General features: G+C 38.6%; 1 protein-coding gene across 1 annotated transcript in view; it reads left to right on the top strand.

Moving 5' to 3' along the window:
* The window catches only part of SP555, a 36419-nt gene extending 9118 nt beyond the window's left edge, over positions 1 to 27301 (top strand). The window contains exons 2-3 of the mRNA XM_065217848.1: positions 21900 to 22158; positions 22226 to 27301. Coding sequence (XP_065073920.1) covers positions 21900 to 22158; positions 22226 to 22483 — 517 coding nt within the window. The 3' untranslated portion in view covers positions 22484 to 27301. The remainder of the gene's footprint in view (positions 1 to 21899; positions 22159 to 22225) is intronic.
* The last annotated feature ends 633 nt before the right edge of the window (positions 27302 to 27934 follow it).

Below are 27934 nucleotides of genomic sequence, written 5' to 3'. Positions count from 1 at the left end.
CCATCGAGAAGTACTGGGCGATTATGAAGCAGCACCTTCTTAAACGACCTAAGGTAGTGAAGACAGTCGAGGAACTGAAGAAAGTATGGGTTTACATGCAAAAAACGGTTGATTCACAGGTTGTGCAGAATCTTATGGCCGGGGTTAAGGCCAAGGTGCGGGCATTTGCGTATGGACTGTAAATAAAATACGAGTAAAATGGTAAAATGAAGTTTAATAGTTATTTCTCAATCCCTGAAAATTTGATGGCAATCGGATGAAAACTCGATTTTGCGAATCAATTTTGTGTGTGGCAATTTCATCGTGGACACCCTTTAAAATTATCACTCGCGATGCCACAAATTTCTGGACCGGGAGAAAAATCAAACAACGCAGATAGCGTCAAATCTTCTGTTGCTTGCAAACATGATGAATCATGTTTTCTTTCTCGATTCTAAAACTTCTCGGAAAGCGAGAAAACCACCACTCACACACGTATAACCGTCCGGGAGGCAAAGTGCCAGCGCTAATCCGGCAAATGCAGCCGAAAACTATGAAAGCGAATGCACGCACAGAACAGAGAACAAACTTAAAACACAACCGTATCCAAAGGTGTTCGAAACTACACTCATCCTTCTGATCGAAATGACGTCTGAGACAAAGTTGTAGATAAAATTAAATTACACGGTATTTTTGTTTAACAATTTTGAGTAAAATTTCCAAAAAAGTGTTTAAAACTCACATATCTCAGAAAGTTATATTTTATCTGCACATTTTGTTTTTGTAAAAAAGCTCATGATAACTGCAAACTTTTGAAATATTTTAAACCATTGACACGTGAACGTGGGTTGATTACTCCGCACATGCACAGTGTGAACAGGCACGAAACACAGTTGGGCACACCTGGGTACACTCATTGGCACTGTTTGGCACCCATGGCTAGAAATTTGCATGATCTTTGAAAATACTGGCACAGAGTCCTGCGCAGCGCATGTGTCAAATAATTGTTGTTGAAACATTCCAATTTATGGATTCGGAGAACCGCGAATTTTCGGACTAGTCCCACCATAGATTCTCTAAAACCAAGTACAGATTCCCCAGCAGCGCACATCCTAATGCCTGTCCGGAGCAGTGCACAGTGGGCAAAAATTGACAAAACCGCGACTAAATTGAATATCTCGGCTGTTAAATATTTTCAGTCAACATGTTATACATATTCTGAAAGGAAAAACTCCGTTGAATCGATTGGTGGTGGCCGGAGACTTTTGCGTACCGCAAAAGGAAATGCCACTATCTATTGACATAATTTTACACTTTAATTAACGTACATTACTGGAAAGACACCATAACTCAGAAGAATTCTTAGTAAGTAAACACTTAGTAGTTCAATGGCAAACTAATACCCACTTTTCAATTAAGGAATCCAAAAGCTGTCTTTAAACTTTGTACAGTTGCAAAAAAGTCCATCCTCAGAATTTCTTGAGGTTCTGATCGAAATTTTTAGAACTCTATGAGCTTTTTTAAAATTCTTCTCAGAAGTCCTCTGGAGTTATTTAAAGAACTCTTCTTGACTTTTACTCAGAACACCTTGGAACTGAAATTCCCTTAGAGTTTCAGAAGAACTTCCTCAGTATTATCCAGAAATTATTCCCGGAATGAGCTAGAAATTTACGGTACTCCCTGAAATCCCTTTGGAATTTCACTCAAAGTTTGATTTTCATGGTATTCTTTTCGAAATTATCTTGAAAACATCTGCAGAATCCACTAGAAATTTTCTACATAATTTTCTTTGCATTCTCCCCAGATATATTTTGGAACTGTCCTAATAATTCAATATCCTTGAGGTTCTTCTCAGAATATAATAAATCTTTTTTTTTCTCAGAACACGTTGGAACTGAAATTCCCCTAAAGTTTCAGAAGAATTTCCTCTGTATTCTCCAGAAATTCTTTCCAGAATGAGCTTGAAATTATCCTCGGAATTCCATTGAAATTTTCCTCAACATCCCTTTGGAATTTTACTCAAAATTTGATTCTCTCGGTATTATTTTCGAAATTTTCTTGGACCCATTTGCAGGATTCACTAGAAATTATTCGCAGAATTTTCATGAAATCAATCTCAGATTTTTTTCTTTTGGAACTGTCCTCAGAATTCAATACCCTTGAGCAGGGTTGCTTCCACTCACTTGCTATAAAAAAAACGATTTTCTGAATTTTGAATTCATTCGATGTTATAATGATATTTTGTACTTGTTAGATACAAGAAGCGGATGAAAGGCAAGTGTTTGACTCATAAAACCTGTCAATTTTGCTACCAGAGTGTTACAATAAGCGATTTTATGATTCGTGAGCGTTCACTCAGAGTGAGCGCTCGCGAGCCGTTAAATCGCTGATTGTGACTATCTGAAAGCGAATTGGACAGGTTTCATGTGTCAAACATTTGCCTTTCAACCTCTTCTTGTATCTAACAAGTATAAAATATGATTATAACATCTAATGATTTCAAAATTCAGAAAATCATGTTTTTATAGCAAGTGAGTGGAAGCAAGCCTGCCCTTGAGGTTCTTCTCGGAAGTCAATTTTAAGTTGTCCGTCCATTCAATAAAACGTTGTTGTTTTTCTACCAGAAATGTTCAATAAAACTTGCCCCTCTATTCACCAGAAGTGTGCAATTTTTACATCGGGAATTTTCATTTCAACCCCTCCATGCAGCAGATTGTTGCAAATCTTACACCAGAAATTTTCAATACAAACTTGCCCCCAGGTAATTCTACACCAGAAAATTTCAATTGACCAGAACGATGCACATTTCCTTTTTTTTTCATTTTACAACAGACATTTTCAATATAGATTGCTTCTCCTATCATCAGAGTGTTGCAGGTTTGCCACCAAATAAAGCTTGCCCCTATTTTCAGATTTTTCATCATAAATTTTCAGTAAATCAGCTTCCCTCCAATCATCAGAATGGTGCAGATTTTCCACCAGAAATTATTATTAAAATTTGTTTCTCTATTCAGCAGAAGGATGCAAATTTAAGACCAACAATTTTCCGAAAAGCTTGCCCATCCGTTCACCAGAACGGTGTAGATTTTCCACCAGAAATGTTAATTTTAGCTTAATTTTAAATAAAGCCTGTGCCTTCATTTATCATACCAGTGCAAGTTTTCCACCAGAAATTTTCTGTTCATTTAATTTATCAGAGCGATGCAAATTTTGCATCAGAAATTTGCAATAAAGCATGCTCCTCCATTCACCAGAACGGTGCACCAAAAATTGTCAGTGAAGTTTGTTTCACCAAGCACCTTTGTGGTGGCATTTTCACAGGCTTTGCCTCTTCATGCAGTGCCCTTATATTATGAAATGAAGTTATTTTACCTTCATATCAAGTTATCAAGAATCCAAGTTATTTTATATCGTTATTTTGTAAATGTGAAAAAAAAATCTTATTTATCTTATTGTGTATATAAGTTATTTTATTATTTTTTTTTGTTTTTTTAATAATTCGTTTATTTTTCCAGGCTCATTTGCTGTAGCTTTGCGGAGCCGATATTCATTGTTTAGATAACAAAATAACTTAAAACTAGCGTTAGTAAAGCGGGGGCCGATTACTCGCGGCTATCTCGAGGGTAGGGGTAACAAATTGTAGCAAATGGATGGCAGGGTAGGGATTGTGAACACAAGGTTTGGAGAGCAATGTGCTCTTGATCTCGAACTAGGCGACACTCTGATGAAAAAGACAAACATGGGGGTACACCGATGGGCAGCTAACAACTTGGGAGAACACAAGATGACACTAACTACTAAATCCTCAAATCTGTCCGTTTTAAAAACACATAAATTAAATTCAAATAATCGAGGTCTCGGCTCGCCAAGACATCTCTAACGGGTATCGCGGGTTGTTTTCCTCGGACCCTGAGGGATGTGGATAACTCAGATCTGGCAACACGGTGTAGGGTACACGACCAAACAACATGCTCGATATCGTGATAACCACTGCCACACGCACATAAATTACTGCCTGAGAGCCCAATTCGATAGAAGTGCGAGTCCAACGAGCAGTGATTGGACATAAGCCTTGATATAACGCGTATAAAGTCGCGGCTCATGTCCAACCCTTTGAACCATGGTTTGTTCGACACCTGTGGGAGAATAGAATGTAACCATCTTCCCAATTCACCATCATTCCATTTTTGTTGCCAACTGATGAGGACTTCCTGGCGAGCAATGGAGAAAAATTCGTTGAAGGCGATTTTCATTTTATTGAACCAGTCAACAATAGGAGTAAAATATACGCAGCAGCTGTTTTGGTACGAAACGTTGCATACCTTTAGGCGTTATCCTTATAGACAATAATCCAGGACTAGAAACACTGAAATAAGAGACCAGCGGAGACACTGTTATGATTCCAATCGAACTGTCAAAAGCGGTTCCAATCTGAAATGTTTACAAATGGTTTGCTTCAAGTAGGGAGGAGTATTAAAATCGTTTGAAAATCGCTCATGATTATTTTTGTTATATTTAAATGGGAAATGGAATAATGTACAGCAATAATGGATACATACAGTAATACAAATGGTATGATGTGATAATTATATTAGCGCAACAGTAAGTCGATTTCGACTTTGAGTAAACTCAATGCAGCGGTATGGACGCTGAATAATTATGTAATAATGAGAATGAGAGGGCATATTTCGGATATCAAGTATCTGTACTTCGTTTCTGTCCTCAACAGGATCATTCGTTGCATTTTTGGACATTGAACCTGCAATTTTAACGACATTAATGAACGATATTACTGCAACAACGAAAGAAGATTGTACTTTTTTTTTCATTGGAGGCAAAATGTTCCAAAATTGTTGCTATAGAAATTCCTATTTCGACGATTTCTGCGCGTTTTGTTTCCAATTGAACAAACATTATTTTCACGAATAGACAGACTATCCCAACTATGACCGTAACTTTCTTCAGAATTAAGTCGCACTATATCAGTTATTTGCACAACGAACGGGTGAACAGGAACCGCTGACGGCTGCTTGAGAACTTTACCTCCAATTTTTGAAAAGTATAGATCATTGTGATCAAATGGAGCTGAGATTTAAATTAGTAATTAGACCCGTAATAGAGCCAATCCCAGACACATAAATAAAAAGAAACTTACACTACACAGCTGTGTTGTTTCCGCCCGTCCCGTCCGTCCCGTATCTTCGGGAACCGGACAAAGCTAAGATTAGAAAATCCCACTTTCTGCTGCTTCCTTATGGAGTTCGAGCAAAACTTATGGAAACACTTCATTTCCAAAAAAAAAAAAAAACTTCAAGTTTTATGAATGGCAACGGCAAGACGTAAACAAACTCGCTCGTCAGGGCATTGGCGAAGTCACTCGCAAGCAGTAACAAATGCAAGTGATGCCAGGATTGCTTTGATGTTTATCTTGTTGCCAAATTCATGTTTTTTTTCTCCGCTGGTCTCTTATTCCAGTGTTTCTATCCAGGACCAAGAGACCAAATGTGATCCAATTATTGAACATTATTATTTTTCCTGTAAATTTTGCATGGTTGATAGATGTATTGCAATTCATCGATTGATAAAATAATGCTCAATATTTTTCTGCTAAGATTAATTGATTTAATTGCATTCTGAGCTAGTAATAGCTTATTTTACAACTGGGGAGCATCAGCTGAAAAATTAAGGTGCCAAAAATACTTAGAACATGTTTATCACAATATTTCTTGAAATGAATATCAACACATGTTTAATCATTCAACAATTGATCACTGATTAGCATGCTACCATGATTGGTAAACTTTATGGTCATAGATAAATGCTGCACAGTAAAGAATGTGAAGTGTGCAACAATACCCTAGCCCCTCTAGTGGTTCTGAACGCTGGAAACATAAGAATGAATCATGACTTGCAAGCTACTGGATAAGACCCCTTGGATGTATCCTTCAGTGTGCGGAACATGCATTGCATATAGGACAACATCAACACTAACACGCACACACTTCCGTATCCACTGATGAAACACATTCTGCTCTAGTTTCGTCGGTCCTCTATTCCGCGACAGCCTTTTAATTGCTTTCCGCTAGGCTCTTCCCTCGTCACATCCTTCAATAAGGGTGTACGTTACGGTACTTTTTCCATGCTCATTAAACTGTATGCTCGCAAAACAAGAAAAAACTCATCGAGTGTTTTTGAAACAAAAGAAGGTGTCGAAAGATTGGCAAAGTTCCCATCTCGTTATTCACATCGGAGGGAGAAAAAAGTGCTACTGGATACGATAGGGGTGGATCAGCAGCGGGTATCCCTTCACGAGCAGATTTTTGGTTTAGTTTTTTTTCAGTCAGATTGCAAATAATGGATTTCCCTTTTCAAACAGGAACCAGGAACCAGGAAGTGCATACTAGTCAATCCTGTATTGAATAAATTTATAATTTGTATAACTTCAGATCGGTGTTTGGTTTCGGTATTTTTTGGCATTCAAAGCCAGGATCAGGAGGAAGACATTTTTTTATGGAACTTGGCTACTGGGTTTCATTGACGAGTGCACGGATGGATTTGAGTTCACTCACTCGACAAAAAGTGACACAACAGCGGGGCCCTGTTTACTAAAAATGAACACATATATGTTCATTTTTAGTAAACAGGGCCCCGCTGTTGTGTCACTTTTTGTCGAGTGAGTGAACTCAAATTCATCCGTGCACTCGTCAATACGGCACGGGGTAATATGACCAATGGTATTTTTACCGTTCTTACAAAGAAAATTATGTATTAGAGTGGTTCAAAATATCGATTTTGCTCCACCAAGCTCAATAGATTTCAAATCACATCCTGGTACACACTTAGACATTATCGCGGACTGATAATTTTTATCAAAGCTGAACCATTCGGTAACATTTAGGTTGTTCAGTAGACTGATGCAAAATTTGACTTTTTCGCTCCACAGTGCTTAAATGGTTTCTTATTAAGTCCTGATTAGCCTCCCAAAGTTACAACTCATTTGGCTAGAAACAGACTTCGCACAAGCCATTTGAAGTTTACATGTAAATTACTATGGGAAATCTCAACTTTTTGTTCATTGCCTTCTAGTCTTTTTCCATATTGAGCTGCGAAACAACTTTGCTGAAGAACGTTTCTATGTAAAACGAGACAGGAAAAAGTAATTAATTATTTAAGAGATTGGTAAACTTATGACATGATCAAGCAGCTGCTCTGTAGGCAACACTGTATTTTGCAGTGTGACATAGTAGCCATGATTTTTGTGTCCTATTCAACGCCCCAGAAACACCAATGAGCAGTTGATTGAGCATGATCATAAGACATCAGCGCATTGAACCATTGATAAATTTCGATCCTTGCATTTAATCAAAAAGTGGTCTTCAGCAAAGTTGTAGCTGGGAAAATTTCCTACAAGTAGTTGAAAGCTTTTGAAGCAGATCAATATGGTGAATTATAAGATAAACATGAACAAAAATCTTGGTTTTACCATAGTAATTCCCATACAAACTTCAAATGGTTTGTGCCATCTCAGTTTCTCACCAAATGGGTTCAAATTTTTAGAGGATAGTGAGGATCCGATTTGGAATCTTTTAAGTATTGTGGACCGAAAACTTCAAATTTTGCATCACTCTATTGTTCAGTTTAATTGTTTTAAAGCTACAACAAAATGAAAACTTCACTACATTGACAGAAATTTGTTCATTTTAATAAGGTTGAACGTGTTTTGAAATTAATTTTGAGTAAAACAGGCTTTTAAATGAAGGTCAAAGTTTTACCGAACGTTCAGCTGTTTAGATTTCGGTAAACAGTTACCGAACACGTTAATGATTTCTGAGTGGGTTTGAGCTCATTTGGATGCGAACTCATACTGTACTGGCCCTTTGATGTTTATATGAGAATTACTATGGGCTAGTTCTTATCGCTCTAGCCCTGCGATGATCTACACAACAGTTTGCAATCTGTACTATTGTGAAATTTGCTCAGCTGAAACTTTGCTGAAGAACGCATTTGAATTGAACGTCAGGATAATTTGTTATTAACTAAAACTTCACAAACTCAAATATATCATATTGGCAATATGATCCATTCATGCCTTTTCCATACGATCTGAAAAATATTGCTTCACGCACCATCTAGCGTCAAAAAAGATCAGCAACAATCACCCAATAAAATCGAAAGGTGCGAATATATTACACTTATTACAACGTCAAAAATCAAATTATTTTAATTAATTACATTTATTATATAACATGAAAAATTTGTCGGACATGTCACTGTTGTCATCAAAAAAAAATAATATGCTGAAATAGGGTTTACTACCCCATTCCCGACTTATTAAGCACAACCCGCACTTAGTATTTCTTAATTCAGCGGAGTTTAGCACCAAACGGAATGTTATTATTACAGATGACTTCCAAATTTATTTACCTTTCCATACGTTACTTTAGCTCTGATAAGGGGTCGCGAAATATTTGTTTATTGTTGAAAATGCAAAACTGCTTCTGGCGGCTCAACATGGGCTACGGATTTTCTTGTGCCTATTAGCCATTGAAACGCCATTGGGATTCTCTTTGGCCTATCGAACGGAAAGAAAAGTGAATTCGCGTGGGCCTTTTGTACACTTCAAGTGCGCCTTTTGTTTTCGAGATCTTATTTTCCGTTCTTCAACACTTCGTCTTGCAGGTATTAAATAGAAGCATCGTACAAAACGTGTGTTTGACACGTTCACGCCGCAAAATAGGAATCTCTGGCCAATACCCTATATTTGATAAACTTCTCAGCAGGCAGCATTGGTGTGGTTGGAGCGAAGAATAGGGCAAAACACCCAGGCTACTATGTCTTAAGTGTAAGATTCAGTGTTGCCCTGCAAGCAGTCGATTAATCATATCAGAAAGTTGTTGGCCACGAAATAAATTAATATCGAAATACCTTCACACTTAGAAAAATAATAATTTAAATTTAGGTGTTCTGCGACTGACATAAAATTGAATCATATAAGACGCGAAATTCAGCTCAATCAAACGTACTTCCAAACTTCTCAGTCTCGGAGCACTTAATTTTACATGACATGTTTGTTTACGTCTCATCCTTTATGTCAAAGATGGATTCCATCACGTGTCAGTGTGTTGTTATCTTATCAAAAAATGATCTTCCGCATAGTCGTAGCTGATACAGTTTCACATACGACCAGAGAGCAAGCTTTTCCGTAGATCATTATGACGAAGTTCTAGGAGAACAAATAGTAATAAAATAGTAATTCAAAAATGAACTTCAAGCGGCCTTCTCCGATTTGCATGAAACTTTGGATAATTATGTGTTATGGGCAAATCATTAATTTTTTGATAACAATCGGACTTTTTGGATCTAGTAATTTTTCAAAATGGCATCTTTGATATTTTTCAATAAATTGTAGCACTAAAGCGTCCTTTATGATCGAAATGACGTCTGACTCAAAGTTCTTTAGAAAAGTAAAGTAATTCTGGAAAAATATACACGGTAATTTTGTTTTAGTAATTTTGAGTAAAAATCATAAATGTGTTAAAAACTGATATATCGCAAAAAGTGTATCTTCAATATTTTTTTTTAAATTAAGCTCATGAAAAATACAAACTTTAGGAGTATTTAAAACCATGGATACTTGAAAATTTACAGAAATCGTAGAACATCAACTTTTGGTCATATTTTTAAACTTCTTGTTAACTAGCCTTTTACAGTTGAATCAAATTTAAAGTGGTAATTTTATACGATAGATGAGGAGATGAAAGTATAGAGTTGCTAGTTCCGTTATAGTACGGCAGTGTGAAAATTATATATAGAGAGTAAAAAGCGAGCAAAAGATAATTTTGAGGATGGTACGCATCGGGTTGATCATCCCCTTTAGCAAACTCCCCCGTTAAGCAGGGATGGTGAGGAGTATCTCCCCCGCCAACACTGGCAAAAGAGATTATCGCCGATTTGCTCACGTGCCTTCCTTGTTCGGAAGCAGTTCTATCGATTGTTTCACACTCAAATCACCACCTGACGTAAGCATCTAGTCTATAGGTTTGTAAATTGCAGCTATTAATGCTTCTACCACGGTATGTGCTCCTGTCATCGTCAACTGAACGATCTCAAGGAGACACGGGTTAGGGGAGGTGCTACTACTGTATCTTACGACCAATGACAGTATGATTGATAGTAAGCTCCCATCTAGAGTCATGTACTTTAACTAATCATGTTTGTATTACTTCATGCGTGAAGTGAACGATTTACATAGTTGGAGATGCTTAACGTCGAATATCAGACTTAAAGTGGTCCAAAATTCCAAACCTATCGACTAGATGCTTACGTCACATGGCAAGTTGAGTGTGAAACAATTAATCATTTTGTCCGGCCATTTTCCACAGAGATGGCGCTGTTCCGCTGGTAGGAAGTCACAACCTGAAAAAATAGTCAGGGATTTAGTCGTTCAGTTTTTTCCCGGAAATTATTGTTGAACAAGCTACAGTTAAATAAAAATGAATTTTCCCCATACTAACCTGCCTATCAGTCCCCAGATAGCCAAAAAAAAAAAAATCAAATTTCACTAGTTCAATTTTCAACATGCCATGCAGTGTTGGGAAAATATCAAAAAATCAAATCTCACCATCGCCCAAGATCACGCTTGATTTTCGTAGACAAAAATCAACAAGCAAACTACTGCGGTTGATATTGCAAGCTGTGATATCGCAGCTCGGAATATTAAGCTAACAAAACTCACCAACTGCAAATCTCACCAAACTGTGGTGAGATTGAGTTTAATGATTTTTGCTTTACACCCGAATGCAACCGAAACTTCCATAACGGCTTGCAGCAGTCCCTTCGCGTCTGCCATCGGCGAAGATTAAAAAGAGATAGCAAACTATGCTTTCTCTTTAAAAAAAAAACGATGTACTATGGAATCATTTTTGCGTCGAGTCAACTCTCAGCTTGATTTTTGCACATTGTGAATAGTCTCGCAATATCAAAGGAGCTTGTAAAATCAATATCAAGCATGATATTTTGTTCCAATAGCACGCGTGATATTGCGAGCGCATGAGAGGGGCAAATTATCAATTGATTTCTGATTTTGCCAACACTGATGCCATGTATTTTGATTTCACTCTATTTGTGATTTCCTTCTCACAGACTACAACATAGAGTACCTGACACTGCAAAACATGTCTGGTACCTCTATATATGCATTTCGATTAACATCTGAAGTCCCTCCTAAGTGAGCAAATCGGAGATCATCTCTTTTGCCAGCGGTGGCGGGGGAGATACCCATGCTAGGCATACACAGTTTTGCTCACGAACTGCTCATTTGCTAATAACTTTGCACAAAGTTGACGAAACATAGTTCTGTTTGAAATAGTCGATAGAATAGAGTTTAAGCTTCTTATAGATACGTAAAAAATGAGATTTTAATTCTAGTAATAAACTGTATTTGATTTTGCGTTGCAAAAATGAAGCGAGAAATGCTCGCTGCACATCTCGGACTTTAAGTGTAAAAATTCATTGGTATTGATTCAAATGATAAGATTTACCTACTCTTCGCATGTCTACAGTAAACTATGATCCTAATCTATCAATTACTTTAAAGAACACTAAATTTCAACAACTGAGTGAAAAGTTATTAGCAAATGAGCAGTTGGTGTGTACAACTGTGCATGCCAAGCATGGAGATACCCTTCACCATACCTTCCCAACAGAGGAGTAAAGGGGACGATGAACCCGATTCGTACCTTCTTCAAAATTGTCCTTTGCACGCTTTCTACGTTCTATAAACTTGATGTGGCACTCTGTTAAAATACAAGGATCAGATAGCAAAAAATCAGCCCTGTAGTTACAACATTTTGAGAGGCGTGTTTCTCGGCATCCACTAAACCAACTTTGATGCAGCTACCGTCAACCGAAAGATATTATGGTCTCATATAACGAAATTGAATATTTTTGGAATTGGTCTGCTGGTTCCGGAGATATGGCCTGAGCATGGCCTTAAGACTAGAAGTGACCTGAAACCAGTCAGTCGAAATATATCGCATGGAAATTCAAACATAGACCCACATATCAACTAGAAATAATTTTACTTTCCTTCCCGAAATGCAAGCTTGAACAATTTTGATGGAATCTAAATATCTAAAAATGGTCAAATCTCACCATACCGTATGCGTGATATTGTTTGCACCATCATACATGTATGGTTGAAGTGTAAATCGGAATCCTTAGTAAGTATGTCCTTCCGTGGATTACTGAGCAATATGGACCGGATCCAAAAGTGGTCTTTCAGCAAGACGGGGTACCATGCCACACCTCAAACCACAATCGTTCTGGCTGAAAGATATGTGGCCGCCATTATAAGAACCTGTCGCGCATCCCTGAAGCGTGTTGAGGTTTGAGTTCTTACAATGATTTTTTTTTCCATTCCGAAAAATTTCGGTATTTGTTTGTTTTCATAGTGTTTGATTGGTTTAATGGTGCAAATATTATCACGCATATGGTAGGTGGACAAATTCAGCCTTTTCACGTAATGTTTAAAAACTAATTGGTATAAACAAGTATTCCAAATGATAGCTCTGCAAATCGTTTAATAATTTTGGGTGAAAAACCTTTGAAAGAGTTTTGAAAAACATATAAACAAACGCTTTTGGTTATCCCAAGTACCACTGCAAGCTTTATAGAGGATTTATAGCATTTTACAAGTTTAAATCATGATCTAAAGAAACCTCCTACAACCAAAATTGTTACTTAGGATTATCCGTGGTGCGCATTATCCCACCCTACCTTATGTAAAGCTGGGAAACCCCACACATTTGAAAATAATACAAATTGACTGTAAAAATTGAGTCTAGATGAGACTCACCCTAGTGACTCAACAAAGACTCCCGGGTAACTAGCTCAGTAGCATGAAACCCCTGAACTGTGTCACAGGGCTGGCATACTACTGGTTAATTCGGAGGTGAAATGCTAAAGTGTCGGTGGAAAAAGTCTAGGAATTTATTTAAACGTAATTATGGTGCGGATTTTGAGGTTTTATTGGTTGGTTTCTGCTGCTTTGGTACGTACCGGTAGTGTTTGCTGGACGATGGCGAGCGCTCGCGGATGGTGCTTGTGTTGAGATCGATGTTGTTTGACCGCGATGGCGGTCCGTGGCTTGATCAGTCCGTCGACAATGGTGGATCGGTGGCTTCGACTAGTCTGGAAGATGGCGTCTGGTGACTGGATCTGTGGTCACGACAATGGCTTGGGTTTTGCGCGTTGTTATGGCGGTTCGCAACCAGGGAATGTAGCGATCCCTGTGCAGCTACCGAAGTAGCCTTTTCTGAGCCAACGGCGTCTCCCTTCGTTGGCGAATATCGGCTGACCGTGAAAAACCACCTTGGTCAAGCTGAGAAGGGTCTTCCCCCTTATCAATTAGGACTTCCGAGTCCAATGATGCTCTCCTTTCTGGCGATTATCAAGCCGGAGAGTGGAAACAGAAAAAAGGTCGTTCACTGCACTTTGAGGCACTTTGTTTGGTTCACTTTAGTACTTTAGACTTAGTATCCACTTGAAGGCACAAACGCCGGTTTACTTCTGAGCAATGGTTGACTATCCTAGATATCAAAAGCCATCTTTTTCCTATCCAGTTTTCCATCCGTTCCTTATTTCCTCCATTTACCTTCCTTGTAGCTTATCAGCACCCATCTTTATTATCTCCTTCTTCTTATCAGTTTTCCTACCACAGTTGATCACATTACCCTTTCGATCATGTCTCGCCCAATCAGGTTTATAAAAATATCGATTTCAAACTAATTAAAACCTAGGACATTGTAACTAAACGGTTACAAAATGTTACCCAAAAAGCGATTTATCAGTTTATCAGTATAGAGCAGAGGTGCTCAGCTGACGGCATATGACGGGCCATATTGCAAGTGTCTACGTAAAGTGTGGGCCACACTCAGCACCGTAGTAAGGGGATGGGCAACGGAGACATGCTAAAGGGGCAATTTAAAGTTTTTTTTTTTAATTTAGCAACTTTCTTCATAATGCATTAATAACAAATATTTTTCTTTATATATCTTGAAAACAAAATATTATATCACGAATCATTAAGAATATTGTTTCCATACAACTGTAACAGATTTTAAGAGCTCTAAAAGTAAGTTATTATTTTGAAGTTGGATGTCTCGAAATATTTCCAAGGGCTCTAAACTTGATTTTTTAAATGGGTGTATCTTTGATCGATTAACATGTTTCAAGATGCATTTTGTTTATTTCTCATTCATTCTGGGCTAACATTCATCATGATTAATAAAATTGGTCTAGAATGATATCCTTGCTGGGATCCAGAGACCACGTCCGGTCCGTGGGCCGCACGTTTGGCAGCGCTGCTTTACACGGTTGAATTTTGGGAAGTGAAACATTGTAGCACGAAATTATTTTAGAAAAGAAATCATGAGCTTGAAAAAAAGCTTGGAATCTGTCTTGAACTTAGATGAACTTACAGGAAAAAAATAAAATTGAATTTCTATGACAATTGGCAGTATCCAAAGGTTTTTCCGAAGAGTACTCCTATGGAATTCTTGGAAGTATTTTGAAGGAACTCCGCGGAGACTAGAAAGTTAGTCTGAAAAGAAATTGAAAGGTATAAGTAGAATTACACGGCAATTCTTAAGGGAATTCCATGGGGATTGTGAGAAAATGTCCCGGAGAATTTCAAAGAATCTCTGACAAGAACTCAAAGAATATTCAGAGGATAGTTCCAAAAAATATCCAAAACTCCACTTCAAATAAATTCTGACAAGAGTTCCAAAAGAATGCTGATAAGTACTTCTTAGGAATTTTGACATTAATTTAAAATCAATTGTTATAAGAATTCGAAAAGAATCTGTATCTGAAGTTGATTCGATTCCAAAGGAATCTTAAGCAGGAGGTTATTTGGTAGTAGTTTTAAATTAACTTCCATGGAAGTTCAAACACACAACATCTGAGGATAGCGTACGGAAGTTTTGAAGAAAATTCGACAGAATTAAAAAAAATAATTGTAACAAAATTTTAGAAAAATTTGAAAGAAATTGTGATACAAATTGTAACGGGAATTTAATAAAAAATTCGAGAGAAAGAAACTTAGAAATTTAGAACGAATTCTGAAAATAATTCTGTGGATGAAAAAGAAGTACTTCCGAAAAGACCTCTGATTTGAAATCAAAGGGAATCTTAATTTGATAAAAGTTTCATACATTCCACAGACTGGAAGCCTTAAGTGGGCCGCACAAACTCACTCGGCGGGCCGCATGTGACCCGCGGGCCGTTGGATGAGCACCAAGAGTATACACACCAAATTTAAATCGCTGAAAATCAGCAAAATTTTCCAGCAAAATATTGCTGCTGAGTTTTCCAGCAATTCTAACTTCTGTCAAAACGAAAATATTTGTCTGAAATCAGCAAATATTTCAGCAATATTTCTTTACTGATTTTCAGCAATAAACAATTTTGACATTTGGCAGAATTTTGCTGATTAAACTATTAAACTCAGTAAATCTAAATTGTTTTCACTAGGGACTTCTAGCTTCTGTAAAAGATCGTTGATACAAATATACAAGTAATAAAGACAAAATCGCCAGGCTCTTTTCCATGTATAATTAATTAAATATAATCAGTGTCCGAGCCAGTGTCCTTACCTACATAATTTGTATTTTTTTTACCTCCTACCGTCCACACCGGATTTGTACGAATGCAAAATACTTGCGACTGGGATGCTATCAGTTTGACAGCTCTTAACTGGGTGTCCAGCAATCGTTTATGTTAGTTGAATTTCTCGGTAAAAATATCGTTTGCTGTTTTTCAGTAAAGTATTTGATTGCTGATCATGATCCAGCAATCTGTTTTACTGATATTGAAAACATAAATTTGGTGTGTTGTGTTGACGTTGTGGTTCTTCAACAAGAGTTGTTGGTTGTGTAGAAGCCATCACATGCAGTGTTGGAAAATATCAAAAAATGAAATCTCAACGAAGAACAAGATCACGCTTGATTTTCGTAGACACAAATCAAAAAGCAAACAACTACGGTTGATATTGCAAGCTGTGATATCGCAGCTCAGAATATCAAGCTAGCAAAACTCACCAGCTGCAAATCTCACCAAACTGTGGTGAGATTGAGTTTCATGATTTTTGCTTTAAGCTGAGTTTAGACAGGGCAAGTCAATCGATCAAGTCAGTTGAATTCAACTGGCTTGAACGCGAATTGAACGTGTAAACCATGCGATTCAACTGACTTGATCAACTCACTTGAATTGAAAAAAATTGAACCAGGCTCAACTTTTCAAGCCAATTGAATTCAACTGAGTTGATCATTTGACTTGCCTTGTCTAAACCCAGCTTTACATCCGAACGCAACCGAAACTTCCATAACGGCTGGCAGCGGTCACTTCGTGTCTACCATCGGTGAAGAGAAAAAAGAGATAGCATTATTATATCGTCTCTTTCTATGAAAACGAGGTGCAACGGAATCATTTTTGTGTCGATTCAACTCTCAGCTTCATCTTTACGCGTTGTGAATAGTCATATTGCGAGAGCTTGTAAGCATGATATTTTGCTCCAGTATCACGCGTGATATGGAGAGCGTATGAGAGCGGAAAAATATCAATTTGCTAATGATTATGCCATCACTGATCACATGAGTCATGCAGTCAAGATAACAAATTTAAAGGGGGATTTCTTACATCCTCTGCATGTTTGCTCACAACAAATGTAATGTCATTTCTTACAGTGGACTCTATCGTACAAGCAAGTTTTTCTAGAATTGAGATTTTCGTACAAAACCGTAATGGGATGACTTTCTAGCTGCAGTGCAATTGAGGAAATAATTTTTTTGACGTAGGACTACTTCTGTGATTTCTGTATGGGGGTACACTTTGTGAAAACCGAAAATGGAACAAGTAACAAAATTATGAAAGATTTTGAACGTTAATAACTCAGCTGCCCATGGGCCAATTTCAATAATGTTATCACCAATCGATCAGTAATATTTCTACGCATCTGTTAAACTTAAGATATTATCATTTTTAAAAATTTCACTATTGAAAATTACACGAATGTGCAACTGTTGCTGCGAAAAGCGATTTCCTTAACACAGATTTCAAAGTTGAATTCCATCCGGTCTCACCGCGTGGTGGGTGGTGGTGTTCTCCAGTACACAACGAAAGACTGCATGCAAGCAGCGAGCTGCAGCCCACATGAGCATTCATAGAAGGAGGAAGAAGCTGCACCGCTATTGATCGGAATCAGTAGCTCTTTGTGAGTTGCTGTGGGCCATATATGTCAAGCGCGTCATACTAAAGACTGTAAACAGAGAGAACCCCGCTCAAATTCCTATTTCTACACAAAACACAAGCTCCTGCTGCAGTTAACAAATAAGATTTATTATATAAGACCACGTAGTCCTATGTACGTCACCATTGCGTACAACCCCATAAGGCTGTTCTTTGTAGTTTTTTTCGAGAAAAATTTCAAAATTATTTAAAAACCTTAACCTTACAGAATTTGAAATATTACAAAGTCGTCATGATTTTTATGGAAATCTGTAATAGAATCATAAATTTCCCGGATTGGTGTAGCTGTGGGACATAACGGACAGCCCTCGGTAATTCATTGTGTAATGTAGAAAATCGAAGAACTGCCAGGCGTCACCACCTTTTTGAACAAGAAACTGCATGGCTTCCAAGCTTCTCAAAACCGTACCACTCGCAACACATAGCAATCAAGAAAAATTACCGTCTTTCACCTATATCTAATTCTAAAGATTAAAAGTTGTGCCCGCCTTCAACTCACACGACGGCACATAGTGGACCGTCAGTGTGAAATGACGGTCAAAAGTCATCATCTCGTGAATAGTGCATTTTAAACAAGTGGTGTCTTCATGAACATTCCTGCATATGAACAGTCCCTTCTTTTGACATGAACAGATCGATCGCACCCCAAAAGGCCTGGGTTTCAATCGCAGTCGGCGCCGCCAGGATTTTCTGAGGCATAAAATCTCAGACGATGCCTTCCTTCGGAAGGGAAGTAAAGCCGTTGGTCCCCGGTCTGTTAGTTGATGGGACGATGGGTAGCAGCGTTGCCAGGTCATTTTCAGAAAAATCAGGACCAGTTAAAATATAAAATCTGGAAAAATCTGGAATGCTCTTAAAAGTCCTGTTTTTAACATAATGCTATTGAAATCAAATTGATGTACCAATCTTCCGTAAAAATCGGTCAGTATAATCATCTGGAATTTATTGAAAGTACCAGAATGTTTATGAATTACATGTTTAAATAAATTATATCAAGCAAATAACTTGTTAGCATCAAAAAGTTAGGAAAAGTATTGGCACAATGTGCCCAAAAAGTTTAAATATCAATTTCACAGAATTTCAAAAAATGAGTTAAATTTTGGGTTAAATGCTGCAGAAAATATGTTATAACTGTAACTTGAGAAGCAAGGAATCAAGCAACTTTGATGAGATGATTTTTTTAAAATAATAGTCTATTTGATGCAGTACCAGAATATGTTTGAAAGATTTTATTAGTTCTGAACTACAGTGCTGCAAAATCTCGACAGTACACGGTGATATTGACAATTCTGCTTTGGTCACTCATTTGAGCTAACAGTCATAGTCAAGGCAAACCATGTCAATTGTCAATGACAATGCTGTCAGTGACGAACATGTGTAGATTTTTATATTAACTAAATTTGTAACGAAACTAAATGACTTGAGCAAAACAGTTACATGGAACCATTTTAGTGAACAAGCATCTACGTCTTGAACTACTTGGATAACAATAATGTGACACATAATGTACTAGATTACACGATTTGTTACCAGGCGAATCTTTGTCATTGACGAAAAAATGAATGAAATTTTGACGAAGGTTTTTTTGAGGATCAAGTCGGTCAGTGACTATGTGCCGAACAATTTTGTCAATATCACGTCAATGAAAATGACAAATCTCAGCACTGCTGAACTATTCTGAGGTTGATCAGACTTACAATTTAACTTTTCACAGGATATCTTCGTCATTTTTTTCAGAGTTCCCTTTGAATCATCCTAGAATTCCATCATACTTCTTTTCTGGATTCTCCTAAAATAATCTTGATAATCTCCAAACTTTTTCAGCAGCATTCTAGGGGTTCTCAGGAAAACTCTCTTGGTACGCATTATCTCTTGTAATTTCTTAGATATCATTCTACAATTCCACAATTCCCTCAAACTGGTAATAATTCCCAATAATTCGCATTATTTTGTCTCAATTTTCTCGATGAAATTCGCTTAGAATATTGTTAAAAATTTTACTCTTCAGAATGACCGTTACACTCTTACTTAATATTTAATTAAAATGAATCTCCCTAGAAACCTTGGGCAGAATTCCTTTGAAATTATTTTCTCGATTCGCATCAGCATACTCATTGCATTCCTCCCAGATTTCCTTACAAATTCTCCCAGCAATTCCTTGAATTTGCCATGAACGTTCCTTAAGGTGATTCCTTGTAGAGTCCACAAATGGCCACCACGTAGGCTATAAATGCATTACCACCTAGAATTTTCAATTACACACATCTCCGAAATTATAGTTCCATTTCACCTGAAATTTCTACTGCATGTACGCTGCAGCGCAGCAAACGTAGAGTAACAGTTTCATTGTAGTAAGTGTCGTGGAAGCTGATATTTGTGCACTTAAAGTTTCGAAGTGGTAGCGAGAATAAGGATCTCACAGCGAACCACCTTAAGTATCATCATAAGAATTTTCTATGAATTCTTTTCCGAATTATATTTAATTTCTTCGCAAAATTGCCAAGCATTTGTCATCAGAGCTATGGAACTCTACTCAGAATAAACTTGAAATCCTCGTATGATTTCACAAGGATTTCACTTCACGCTATACTTAAAATTATGAAATTCTAGGGCAATTCAGAATTCTAAAGTAATTCAGACTGCTAACTCAATATTCACAGGTACTTCAAAAAATGCCTTTTAAATTCTTAAATTACATCCTAAAAAATCTCAAGAACATACTTCAAAATCCTGGTAGTTGTCTAGATTCAAAAGCCTTGCTAATTTTCCAAAGCTCAATGTATTGTTTTCAATCCCAAACAGTTTTCGATTTCTCTAAATTGCAAAATTATGAAAATTTCCGCATATTGAACTTTTGATTTTCTAATCCAGGATTAAAAAAAAAAAAAAAAATTATAGCCAAAATCAAACCAATAAGAATCCAGGCCACAAATTTTAAAAAAAATATGAAGGGTTTTTTCTGCCAATAATCTTTGTCTCAATTTTCATGATTCTGCAACCCATTAACATGCAAACATGTTGTAACAATTCCATGTGCGGTGTTGCAATAATTGTCAACATTGATGACCTTTAATAATTATAGTAGTAAGTTTAACTTTTTTTTTAGAGGGTAAAGCAATTTGTTAAAAAAAAATCTGGGAAAATCTGGAACATATTTAAACATCTGGAAATATACGTGGTCTGTCTGTGTATCTGGCAAGACGACTAAAAATCTGGAAAATCCAGATAAATCTGGAATACTGGCAACGCTGATGGGTAGGGTCCAGGTGTGGGAGCTGCCTCCCTGGCGTCGGTAGCATTGGTACTTAGTACGGAAAACAAGATCGACGGAAAATAAACCAAGAAAAAAAAAACAGATTTTTTTTAGCTAAATCAATAATAACTTAGGGGCCGTTCATTAACTACGTAGACAGTATTTTTTTGGGATTCTTGCCCTCCCGCCTTCCCCCTGCGTTGACAATTGTCTATACACAATCTTTACAATTTGTATGGGCCGTGGATAATTACCACCCCTACTGTCTACGTAGTTAATGAACAGCCCCTTATCTATTTAACGATCTACATACCGTGCTATAATATTCATCATATATATGTGTATTGATGTAAAACTTTGTAGAACACTTCAAACCAGTAGAAGTTTATATAAAGCAATTAAAAAGGAAAAACTTTTATTAAGGGAAAAACTTTACATATTTCAATGAAATGAAGAAATAGACAACTAGTGTCTTCTGCAAAGTTTATTGTTTTGATATTTTATAAAGCTTTGGCGGAAACACCGATCCTGAAAATGAAATTTTAGAAAAAATTATATTTTGGATCTCATTTCTAGGGGGATCAATGATTGATCTGTTCATGTCAAAAGAAGGGGCTAAAATCCAGGAACTTTCCCGAAGACAGCACTTGTCTAAAATGCACTATTCACGAGATAATGGGCCTTATTACGAGTGTCACTTCACGGTGAAAATGAAGCGATGTGACCACTTGTCACTCACGGTGAGGTGATTGCCGTGTAAATCAAATGGGAATCACTTCACCGTGAAGTGACATCGGTAACAATGACTTTGACCGTCTTTTCGCAGTTCTGAACCACAGTGCGACGGCGAAGGTGTTTATTGTGACGCTGCCGACGAAAAGGACTGCATAAAAATAGAACCTTGTTAAAATGCCAACGTTCCACGAAACCTTCCCAGTCCGCAGTCCCCAGCCTTGCTTCCGGACTTCCGATTTGCCTTTCCCCTTCCCCAACAGGCTATGATGTCTGGCCTGGCCCAGCCATTATTTCTACTTATATGAGCACGCGAGCCAACTCCTGAGGCTGAGATCAAAAGGGGCTTTTCAAGCCACATAAATCACGAGAACTTGCACCGTTCGGCGTGATTAATGTGAATTGGGGAGGACCTTCTTCCATGGGGTGCTATTACGACTTATTCAGGCGGAAAAAATGAAATGTAATGGAACCGTCCAGGAGCTGCTGGAATGATGATGTTAAATCAAAAGTGTTGCGTCCGTTTTAGATTTTCCTTTTATTGTTTATTGCGATAGTTAATATAGAAAAAAAAACCCCCGTCAAGGTCATTGGAATTACATTGAAAATGTATATCTTTTGCTTACAGTATGATGTTCGGAATTGGAACCAAGAAGGCACGGTTGCATGTGAACGCCTTCACCAATCTACTCGGAGAGGACAAAAACGGATGGGGCCTGTCGCACAAAGGACTTCTGTGGCACGGTGGCGCGGCCCGGAACTACACCAAGCGGTTCAAGGAGAATCAGGCTACCAGGATTGGCATCCTGTTCGATGGGATCGCTGGGACGTTGACGTACTACAAGGATGAGGTGTGCCTAGGGATTGCCTTCCGGGGGTTGAATGAGGTGAGTAAACAAGGGTGAAAGACGGTCTTTGAGAGTGACGTGGATTGTCGATTTTCTACTTCTGCAGATCCGAGAGCCCCTGTACCCGATCGTATGTTCGACGGCCGCCAAGACCGAGATGGTACTGACGGAATCGCGGCGAGATTTCGTGAATCTGCAGGATCGCTGCCGGGCGATCATCATCAAACACATCAAAACCCGCGAGAAGCTGGACCGACTGACGCTTCCTTACTGCATTACCAACTATCTGGCCGATGCGCTATCCGATTGCAGCACTCCGGTGATGCCGCTGGAGCAGCAGCTGATCGACTACTATCTGTTCTAGTGTAATCCCTTGGCGCAGAGGGCAGTTCTTCCCAGCTTTTTCTGCCCATTTACGACGGGCATCATTCCAGTGCTAGCTGTTTAATAGTTGTTATTTTGATAGATGAATTCTCAATTTATTATGATTATTGTATACCAATTTTTTGTTGATCTTGTCAAGAAGCCGTACTCCAAAAATGCGAATCAGTTTCGCTTTGAACTAGTCATAGTCTTAGTGTTAGTATTTATTGGCATTATTTATTTGTTGTTTGGTATGGTATTTTTGTCTGAATCGATTCAATGCTTCTAGTCACTGTGTAGACTGATCGAGTACGATCGAATCATTTTGTTTTTCCAAAGCCACAACAAAGCATCATCAAGGTGATTCTGCGTGGCGAAACGAGTGAAATTCTAGTCATTTTGCGGGAACATATATAAGAAAACGCAAATCCAAAATTCTAGGTGTGTGTAATAGAAATCAATCTAGTCTGTAGGCCATAAATCTTCATGCACATACTCGTAAATACATACACTCTATTGGAGCGTATAAATAGTTTACGATGATCTGTAGAGCTCTGTATTATGTAAATGCTAAAACAAGGACGATTGCTTGGCAGAAGCGACGAAAAGACAAAATGTATAGATCCAACAACAGGATAGGAGGTAGTGGCATTCAAACACTAAAACAGAGTTCTAAACCTTTGTGATGTAGCTGTAAATATCGGTGTCGTATATGCAGCAAGTTCAAAAAAGGATATCAAAAGGAGGCAGAGAGATAGAGAGCAGGATATAGAGCGAGCGAAGCATGGAAAGCGGTATGACTGGAGCGATGAATGATTTAGATTTTGCGGAAGCTTTGTGACGGTGATTGCAAGTTTTCTCTAATTGTCTGACGACCGTCGCGAAATGATTGACGATTGAGTAGTGAGCAGTGTGGTTGGCATAGAATAGATGACTGTTGGAGTTCAATTATTTGATGGATCTTCGTGATGTTGATTTGTGTTATTCAGGAGCATTTGTATGAATGTGTTATTTTGGGTGAGTTGTTATGTAGGCAGAACTATATTGGACTATAAATGGTAAAATTTGGCTATTATTTATTAGTTTCAAAATTGACGGAATCGACTGCTGCTAGTGGTTTGCTGGGGTTGCTCTTGAATGATAGTGATATATGATATACAATACTTTTGCATTTACTGTTCTATTGCATTGTACACTAATGCAGTCAGTTTTATTTTTTGCAATGCTCGTGTAAATTTTCATTAATTTCGTCATTCTATCGACATGTTTACATTCCACGGTAAATGCCATCCGCAATACTGCGAATGATTATCGCATTACTCGAGCTCTTTAACAATATGGATTCGAATTTTGGATGATTGTCTTAAGGTTGACTTCGTCGTCAGATGATGAACATCCATATGTCTGTAATCCAAATAAAAGATGGATTTTATTTGAAATTTGAAATTTGATTATGATTGTACATTGGCTTAGCATTTTAATTGATTCGCCTACCCGGCTCTTCATCTTTGTTTCATTGGATATTCTAATTTAATGTTTGCGTTTTTCAACTAGTTTTCAGAATGCCCCTTTGGGGGTGTGTTTTGTTTGAATTGGGAAAAATGAGATAACCTACCTAACTACGAGTATAACTTAACCTAACGTGCACATATGATCTAACCTCAGACAGGTGTCTCTGAACCTTTCCAGGAGGAATACTCTCCGTTCTTCTAATTCTGAATTCCAGTCAGGAGGTGGACCTCAGACTTTCGAGTCCGCGGTGGGGGACCGTTTAGGATTATCATAAGGATCTTGTTCTGGATCCTTTGCAGTTTAAGATGATGGCAGGGCTGGCAAATTTCATTTTCAATGAAAGATCTCACGCGATATTTACAGAGATACTTCTGTCATAGTCATCGGACAGAACGTGACAGTGTTGTGATCATCGTGATTACTAGCTCATTTATTGCTATTAAAGTTTCTTATACAGAGGAAATCTTAAAAATATATTCACTCTAACGATTACATTCGGTTGCTTGCTTAAATTCGTCTAAATCAGTTAGAAATGTTGATGTCAAAACCGCATAAGAATTATTCTCGTGAGTGCTTGATCATTGGAAATTGACAAGAAAGCTCATGATAGGTAGTTTCCCCGAGTAGCACACTTTCATCAAAATAAGTTACAGCAACTTGTTTATGCCTGAAATAAGTCGTATATAAGTTTCTACAATTGATTTCGTCGTCTCGTGATAGTGAGAGGACCTGTTTTCACATTGTCACATGACGACCGTGATATTTACCAGCTCTGATGATGGCATTTAGAACAACTCTCCCAGATTGATCTAAATGCCATACCATCCACAATAACAGGTAGCATTAGTTGTCTATAGACTTACATTACCTTACCAATCAGGGTAAGGCCTTGTTGTCCTCTGCTGTCCGAAGAAGTCGTCTCCACTCTACTCGATCCATGGCCACTTTTCACCAGCCTCGTAGTCTGCGAAGGGTCGCCTTCTACTTGGTCGATCCACCTTGCCCACTGCGTGCCTCTTCTTCTTGTTCCTGTTGAGTCGCTTTCGAAATCCATTTTCACTGGGTCGTCGTGTGGCATTATTATGACGTGCCCAGCCCACTGTAAGCGCCCAATTTTTACAATGTGGACGATGGATGGTTCTCCTAGCAGCTGGTGCAATTCGTGGCTCATTCGCCACCTCCACGATCCGTCATCCATCTGCACTCCACCGTAAATGGTACGAAACACCTTCCGTTCGAAAACACCAAGGGCGCGTTTGGTCCTCCACGAGCATAGTCCAGGTCTTGTGGCCGTAGAGGACCACCGGTCTAATCAGCGTCTTGTAGATAGTCAAGTTCGTGCGGCGGCGAATTTTATTCGAACGGAGCGTCCTCCAGAGTCCAAAGTAGGCACGATTCCCTTCCATAATGCGTCTTTGAATTTCTCTGCTGGTATCATTTTCGGCGGTCACCAGTGAGCCCAAATATACGAACTCATCGACCACCTCGATTTCGTCACCGTCAATCTGAACTCGGGGTGGGAGGGTAACATTGTCTTCCCTAGAACCTCTTCCTTTCATGTATTTTGTCTTCGATGCGTTGATGGCAAGTCCAATTCGCCTAGCTTCAGCCTTCAGTCTGATGTACATTTCCGCCATCATCTCAAAGTTCCGTGCCATAATGTCAATGTCATCGGCGAAGCCGAGAAGCTGGATGGACTTCCTGAAGATCGTGCCACTCGTGTCTATCCCAGCTCTTCTGATCACACCTTCTAACGCGATGTTGAATAGCAGATACGAAAGTCCATCCGTAACCCCCTCGAGATTCAAAAGGACTCGAGAGTGTCCCCGAAAATCGAACAACGCACATCACTCGATCCATCGTTGCCTTGACCAATCGCGTCAGTTTATCCGGAAATCCGTACGTAGTCTGCCATAGCTGATCTCGATCGATTGTGTCGTATGCGGATTTGAAATCGATGAACAAATGATGTGTGGGCACGTTGTATTCGCGTCATTTCTGCAGAACCTGCTGTGAAAATTTGGTCCATGGTAGCGCGGGTACTCATGAATTCCGCCTGGTATTGCCCCACGAACTCTCTTGGAAATGATGTTTAGCTATAGAAAGAAATCTTATTTTTCAGGGATAAGGTGGACTTTCGATTGATAAGCGTATACAGTGATCTTATCAATATGTTACACTTGGTGTTAGTTTTGTCAATGTCAATGCAAAGAAGCTTGCTGTCTAGTGTTAGTCCGAGGTACACAACCTCTTTGGACCATTCCACCACTGAGCCGTTTAAGCATATCTTATTGTTTTCAGACGTCTTGGATATTGGGAATGTGAAAATTTAATGTCCTGGGTCTTCGCCGCATTGATACAGATCTTTCAATTGTTGAAATACTCAGACAGGACATCCAAGCCTCTCTGAAGTTTGGCAGTAAGAGCTCCGATGACCCTTCCCTTGTACAAACTTAGATTTTTTTTGCCGAGATGGACACCACCGAGCAGCCCGGCATTTTATTTTGCTGGATCTCAGTGAAAAATTTGCCGAGATTAAGCATGCTATGCTTGTTAGCTGAGATCTCGGCAAATTTCCCGTGTGTTAGCTAAATCTCTTCAAGTTTTTCACTGAGATCCAGCTAAATGAAATGCCGACCTGCTCGATGGTACTCATCTTGGCAAATTAATCCAACTGTGTAGACGATGGATGTATCATCTGCAAATAGACACAACGTTCCACCATCTGGGAGAGCTGGAATGTCGGACATGAACAAGTTGAAGAGGATGGGCCCAAGCATACTTCCTTGCGCAACGCCCTCACCAAAGTTGAGATACTTGGAATGTCCTGTCTGAGAGGTAATTTTGGATGATCTTCACGAGGAAGATTGGAAGACCGAGGCCATCATGCCAGACATTATCAACGTCTAACAATGCAATGGTAGATGTTTTGAATACCGACTTGTTCCGCCTGAGCATATTGGTTACTCGAGTCAGTTGGTGAGTAGTCGACCTACCTTGTCGAAAACCAAACTGCTCCTCGAATAAGATGTTATTTTCGTCGGCAGATGTTAGAAGCTTTGATAACCCTAAGAGAAGGCTGATAGCTCTGTAGCTGAAGGAAGAGGATGCTTCCCAGGTTTACGGATAGGTATGACTTTAGCTAACTTTCAACCAGGCTTGCTGAAACTCCTCAAAATCACTGGAGGTTTTGAAACACTCTTGTCCTGCGAGTTTAGTCAGCCCTCACCTCGAGTGAGTGGCGGCAGGAATATGGAAGGAGTGATGTGATGTGAATAGAACCCACCATCAGTGCAAGGATTACCTATGACTGTTGCAGCAGGGTAAATCAACTTCATTGAAGACCTTTGGAAGACAAACGACAAGATGTACGTCTATCAACAGGTGACAAGGGACTGGCAAATCCACGAACCCTTGTCCAGTTGTATTCAAAAAAGGGTTATTTAGAGCGAACAATCTTCAACTGGAACGTACTCACCAAATCAATATATCCGGGAGCGCATTCCCGATGCTTAATTTTCTCTATGCATTTCTAAACAACTCCTCCTCCAGCGGATCCAACCACACAATAGCTAAATATCACTTTTCTTCTTCATGTCACTCTGTGCACGCATCGTGAAAAAGACCAGCCCCGATCCTTCAAGTGTACATTTTCAGATTGCACGTTAGCGATGATCAGAGCCAGTTGTCTCATAAAGAGCCGTAGACAGAGATGAATAAGCAGCTTGTGAATAAATGCACTTTGATGTTTGGTTCTGGTAGCAGGTTGGGCAAACGGCCTCCGAAAGATTTTGACCGGATCATCAATCAAATAAAGGAAAAAAAACACAACGACCGACGCAAAATCGACGCTTATCACTTCTTGGATGATTAGATATAAGTTTTGGCAACATACTTTAAAGTATTTTGAAACTATAATAATTGTTCAATTTCCGGAAGG

Source organism: Ochlerotatus camptorhynchus, unplaced genomic scaffold (assembly GCF_037179485.1).
Source record: "Ochlerotatus camptorhynchus isolate MF236.1 unplaced genomic scaffold, CSIRO-AGI_Acam_v1.1 ptg000080l, whole genome shotgun sequence".
Taxonomy (NCBI): Eukaryota; Metazoa; Arthropoda; class Insecta; order Diptera; family Culicidae; genus Ochlerotatus; species Ochlerotatus camptorhynchus.
This window is presented reverse-complemented; position numbering and strand designations above follow the sequence as displayed.